The 6,000-nt window shown below is 42.8% G+C and overlaps 1 protein-coding gene across 4 annotated transcripts in view; it reads right to left on the bottom strand.

Moving 5' to 3' along the window:
• LOC116734894 (RNA binding protein fox-1 homolog 2-like) overlaps positions 1-6,000 on the bottom strand; it is a 67,285-nt gene continuing 61,285 nt past the window's right edge. For 3 of the 4 annotated variants that reach the window (XM_032586438.1, XM_032586437.1, XM_032586440.1), the window contains exons 11-13: positions 4,153-4,259; positions 3,965-4,040; positions 1-3,123 (exon numbers count right to left, since the gene is read on the bottom strand). In XM_032586438.1, the coding sequence (XP_032442329.1) occupies positions 3,079-3,123; positions 3,965-4,040; positions 4,153-4,259 (228 nt within the window). In that variant the 3' untranslated portion in view covers positions 1-3,078. The remainder of the gene's footprint in view (positions 3,124-3,964; positions 4,041-4,152; positions 4,260-6,000) is intronic. The other variant, XR_004342285.1, reaches the window with a different exon arrangement.

Here is a 6,000-nt window from a genome sequence, read left to right as displayed (position 1 = left end):
TAAAAACCAAACAGTTTATTTATTATATACATTCAATAATAATGAAGAGAATAAACAGAAGGCAGACACAAGGCTGGCAAAAATAAAACATCATGAGAAAATACACTTATTTACTTTCACTTATTTAAAAAAAATCACTTGGATAAATGAGCTTTTAAGAGCATGTGACATAGAAAAGAAACCTTCACATGCAATTCAAACCCGTTTATTAACTGCTGTACACGGACTCCCACTGAGCTGGCTGGCTGGATAGGAGAACTTTTGCTTCCTTCGCATCAATCGGTAAAAATTTTTTTAACGCTTTCCAAATACAATTTTCCCCCATTAGCAGATATGAGAACAAGCAAAACACCTCATGCCCCCGAAACAAGCACCCGTCGGCTGGGGGGGGGATCCCTCTGTGTGCCGGAATCCGACCTCGGATGAGTTGGAGCCGAATTGAACTATTCATCCAAAACGACTGGACGTTCACCATGACGACGGAGGCACAGGCGAGAGATCCTCCCCACCAGATTAACGCGGAGCGCTCCTGTCGCCTCCCGCTGAGCCTTAAACACTTCACCCCGCACCTTCCCCAACATTCCTCGTCAGTCGCGTCGCAAAAGCTCTCCCCGCTTCCTGCGCCGTAAACACTCCCGTCCTCCTCCAGCACTAGGATTTGAATTCATGCACAAATAAAAAAAAAAAAAAAAAAAAAAAAAACAAGACTGACATCTTTCCTCTCTCGCAAGAGCATGCATAGCAACACTTCTGATAATACTTGTAAGGAACAGAAAGACAAAAAAAAAAAGAAAAAAAGAGAGGTAATGCTCGTCAAGAAATACTCGTTGGACCTACTGCACACGGTTTTCACAATCATACGAGAAAAACAGAAAACACGGCACATCACGCGTCGCGCTGGTACCAATCCTACGGAACGCCAGCAGGGTCAAATACACGTCAACATGTTGCGTTACTTTGACAAGTAAGCAACGTGGAAACAACGTGTAAAGTAAATGATGTACATGCGTCGAATACGCGTCAAAAAGTTACCACATACTTTGCGTGTGATATTTTGATTCGTACTCAACGTGGAAACATTGCGTACTTTATACGTTTAGGCGTCGAAGGAATGCGGAATGTTCAGACGTACACGACCCTCCCGAAGTTCCGTATCCCCACGCTGTAAATCTGTCAGCTGATGATTGACGGGCGCCGCTTCTCGCCTTCGCCGTCCACGTGCCGTTTCATCGTTCACGAAACGCGGACGGCGTTGGACCCATTTCTACCTGCTCCGATTTCCTTCGTCTAAACGTCCAACGCTGTGTTTGTGTCCCCCCCACCGGCCCCCCCCCCAAAAAACAAACAAACAAAAAATAAACCTCAATAAATTAAGGGTGAGAAGCAAATTCAAATCATGTTCACTGCAACCTTTTAACACTTTTGTCGTTTTTGCCTCGATGACGTTTCTCCCCTCCCGAGGTACAGCTGCGAACCGCTGGGTAAAATATTGCAAAAGCAAAATCCTTTAAAAAAACAACAACAGAAAAAACAACAGAGAAGAAATACATCAGGACCAAAAAAAAAAAAATTAAATGTGCGGTCTTTAAAAAAAAAAAAAGAAGAAAGAAATCTTTGGAACCTCAAAAAAGGAAAGGCAAATAATAGCGAGATTCATGGAGGGGGTGTGGAAGTGGTAAGTCAGTCGTTTCCATGACGCCTTCAGAGTCACCAAAAGTAAAACCACAACATGATGAATTTTAAACTAAACTAGTTGATGAAATCCTATTTTTTTTTTGTGTTGTTTTTCCTACTTCATTATATTACTGTGATCTCTACATGCTGCTGGATTGGAACTGCAGTGTAAAAAAACAGAAAGAAGGAACAGAACTGAATCGTTTCCCTCGTAGCTGCTCCCGCTTTTCCTTTGAGTCCCGTCGCATCCATGTCCGTCCGATCCGCTCGTTCGCCGCAGCTGGAATGTCTTGACGGTTTGGGACACAAAAATGTACAGAGTCCGTTTTTTGTTTTTTGTGGGGGTTTTTTTTTTTGTGACTTTTTGGAAGAAGCAAAATAAAGTATCAAGAGCGAGGCGCCAAACCTTCGTAACGAACTGGGATCATGTCCGCTGAAGAAAATAATCATCTCTGTTGGAGTTGTAAACCAAACAACTGAGGTAATGCAGAAAAACGTATCTTTCATTGTCACGTTCAAACGTATCGGAGGACTGATTATCTCGTCTTTTTGAGTTTTCTCGAGTACACTGAATTGAAATGACAAAGAAGGCAGTGGGATATAGTTCGAAGCAGTGGTTTCCATCATTGAAATGAAATGAAGAATAAAAGAAAATCCTACATCCTGAAGCCAGTACTTGGTTTCATCCATTTTTTCTCTCTCATTATTGGTTTAACTGTTAAGCCAGAAAAGATGGATGCAGGAGATCTATGCCGCGTGTCACTGTAAATGTAGTGTTTAAAAACAAAAAAAGTACCTTTGTACATTAATGCTGTGGCAGTTCAGAGTCGCAGTTCAGTCCAACACCGGGAGAGAAAACGTTACACTTGGTGCTGAATGTAGCTGTGGGTTTAAGTGGGTCGGGTCAGGTCTTACAGGGCAGCTCGTATGGGGAGGAAAATAAAGGAAAAAAAAAAAGATTTGTAGTGTTTCAGAGGTCCCTCTCCGCCTGGGTCCCATAGTTGTGTTTTGAAATAATCCCAAATGCTCTGAAGTTCAAACCAGCAGCAGGCAGCTTCGTACGCGGGAGACGCTCATCATGGCAGGTTTTTTGTTTTATTTTGTTTTTTTCCCGTCTTTGTTAACCCCCACTGGTTTCATGTCGGCGACAGAAAAAATTACAGGCAGAGTTTTGGTTTCGGTGATGTGGCAACGACCACACACACAAAAAAAAAAAAAAAGAAAAAAAGAGAGAGAGGAAAAAATAAAACAAGAAAAAAAAAAAAAAGGTAAGAAGTGAGCTGTCACTAGTATAGTCTGCCTGCAGATAAAATGGAGGGGAGGCTCCTGCCAAAAACACGGAGCTTCAGAGGGAGTTTTGGAGAGAAGTGGAATTCCTTGGATGGGTTTTTGTTTTTTGTGGCTTTAGTAAGGAGCAAACCTACTGTATCCTGCCCGGTATAAACTAGCCTGGAAGACAGAGGACAGACAAAAACAACAAAATTAGACCCTTATAGAAATGTCTACATTTATTTGAATCTTTACAAGTTGCTGAAAATGTTCTGTTTCAACATTCCAGAGTCGATTTGTTCCACTATTCTGTTAGATTCCATTGTGGTAACGGGCTATTTTAAAAAATAAAATAAACTATACCTATTTGATGTAACCTTAAGTTTTAGTTTAGTTCCAGCAGTAAAACAATATGAATGGCCAAAACTAATTTCAAAACAGTCCTTTGTTGTTTAATTTTTGAATAATATGATGTTGCTGTTAGAGGTCCTTTCCCAGTTTTGGTTGTTTCGTGCCTTAAAAGGAATCTCGTCCGCCACTCCGTTTCATCGAACTGATGAAGGAGCAGATTGAGATGAGAGTTGGTACCAGTAGGAGCCAAGTAAATTAGCGCTTTCGAACGAATCCTGAAAAATTAACTTTCGTTTTCAAAGTTAGTAAAAGCTTTAAGTGAAAATTTAGCGTCGCTATTAGCACATTAGCAGAAGTGTGCCCTCCACACCTATTATCTATTAGGTAGCGATCAACATTCTAGAGAATGTGCAACGAAACTGCTGTTTACAACACAGTCACGCTAACTATGCTAATTGCTAACCTACGAAGGTAATGGAAGAAAATCTGATGTTGTTTGTAGGACTGACGGTTCACACCGGGTGACAAAGAATCACTCACAGCAGGACGGGAAACAAGAGAAAGTTCTTAACGAGAAAATTGTATTGGCAAATCCACACTTTACAAAAACTGGGTACCAGAAAGTGGCAATAAATCTCTGATTTTCTCATCTTAGAGATGTAACCCTTACCATGGCTCCCACTCCGTAGGCAGCAGCAGCTGGAGTTAAAGCGTGGTACGGATCTGTAGTGTATACCCGCCCATAACTGAATAAAAAACAAAAACAAAACAAAGGTTAGAACGTTAATAATTTTCTATCTTCATCCGAGGATAAGCCAGTCCTGGGTCACGCAGTGCAGCCGTCAGGGCCGGCCTCACCTGTCACTGTAGGCGGCAGCTGCGGCTGTTGCTCCGGTTACGGCAGCAGGCTGGGCGTAGCGATACGCGGCGGCAGCGGCGGCCGCGGCAGCAGCAGGATAGCCTCCCTGGAGACACACACACATACACACACACCACTAACTGGCATGGCTCCGAGGAGGAAACAGCTACTGTACACAGGTGATATCATTTGGGGAAAAAAAAAAAAAACTAAAGGATTTTATCCCATAAAAGCCTCACTGTATCCTAAAAATAACTATATACATCAAAACTTAGAAAAGAAAAAAACAAAGAGCACAATGTGTCAGTGTGAGACAGAGGAAGAGACAGAGGACACTGGAGTGTCAGGATTACTGTATTACCACTAAAGGGAAGGAGGGAAAAAAGGTGGAAGACAGAATGTTCTGCTCAGGGAACAAAGCAAAACTCTGTGCGGAGGAGACAAAGGACTCAAATGATGAAGAGAAAAACAGTCTAATGGTGGCTAAACATAACGCTGATGATGATGTGGATCAGATTCATGTTTACAACAAACTGTGTTCTGTCAGAGGGATTTAGGACAAATAAAGAGATAAAAGAAAAGATGGAAAACCAAGTGAGAACACACTCACACAGGCCCAGACAGACAAAATCATCCCTCTGCACCGAGACTCCATGCATGACCCAGAATTACAATTCAGAGTTTAACAAGAAAAAAAAACAAACAGCAACAAACACCCCCACTGCATTTGAACCTGAGGTGAATGTGAGATCAGCAAAGCCGCAAAGAAACACCAGATCGTTCTCTGAGGCTCCTGTAGGACAAAAAGCAGCAGCAGCAAGAGCAGGAGGAGGAGGGTGGGGTTATTAATGGGAGGGAGTGGGGCTCTCAAGGAGGGGGGCAGCGATGTAGTAGGCCCACATGCACCAGCTGATCAGCGCATGCTTGGCTTATTATCCTGGCAGGGGGTCAATTCAGGAAGAACACATGCTCTCCGCTTCAACCTTGAGGCAGAAGGCTTAAAGAGAATCTCGCTAGCTAACATCGCTAAACCAAACCACAGATCTCTAAATGGACAGACGCCACTGGTTAAGTGGGGGGAAAAAAAGAACAAAAGATGCCTGAGCTGTGTTTGTAACACAGCTATAATTGTTTTGGGGGGAGAAAATAAAAAACAGTGAACAGTTCCTGGTCACAGTTGTTGCACAGAGGCTGCAGTTTCGGATGTGGCATGAAATGGACCGCCGATATCCACGGGCGCTAGGAAAGCCCACAAGGAGATAAATTAGGCAAATACTTGAGACTCAACTCTAAGAAATGCTTGTATTTTAATAGTTAAAACAACAAATGTGTATTATTATGCATTAATGCACACAGTGGAAGCCGTCTTAGCACCGCCACAGAAGCTAATATCTACAGTTTTCCTTATTTTCGCTCTTGGGGGTTCAGCTAATCAGTGTCCAAGAAAATAAGTGCAGCTCCTGGTTTGGCTGCTTTGCAAATCCTGTGTCGAGTAGCGTTATCGCAGATTTCAGATACAGACCAATATAGTCCGATACTCATATTTCGTCTGATATCGGACCGATTTCCGATATGAGTATCGGATCGGGACGCTCCTGGTTCAAAGGTGCTGAAAGAAGACTGAAGCGCTCTGCATGGTGGAGCCCAACTCCTGAGTTTAGTTCACATTGTCGTTGCTTCGTGACAAAAATTGCATGTCAACAGTTCAGCTTGGGTTCGACCCGTTAGCGCCAGGTCAGGCGTGTCCAAAGTGTGGCCCAGCAACCATTTGTGGCCCTTGAAATTACTTTGCTTGACCTCTTTATCACAAGTCAAGAATAGTAACAATTTGGTCAACTAAATGAAAA

The sequence above is a fragment of the Xiphophorus hellerii genome, chromosome 16 (genome assembly GCF_003331165.1).
Source record: "Xiphophorus hellerii strain 12219 chromosome 16, Xiphophorus_hellerii-4.1, whole genome shotgun sequence".
Classification (NCBI taxonomy): domain Eukaryota; kingdom Metazoa; phylum Chordata; class Actinopteri; order Cyprinodontiformes; family Poeciliidae; genus Xiphophorus; species Xiphophorus hellerii.
The sequence above is the reverse complement of the archived record's forward strand: the minus strand, read 5'-3'. Positions and strand labels throughout refer to the sequence as shown.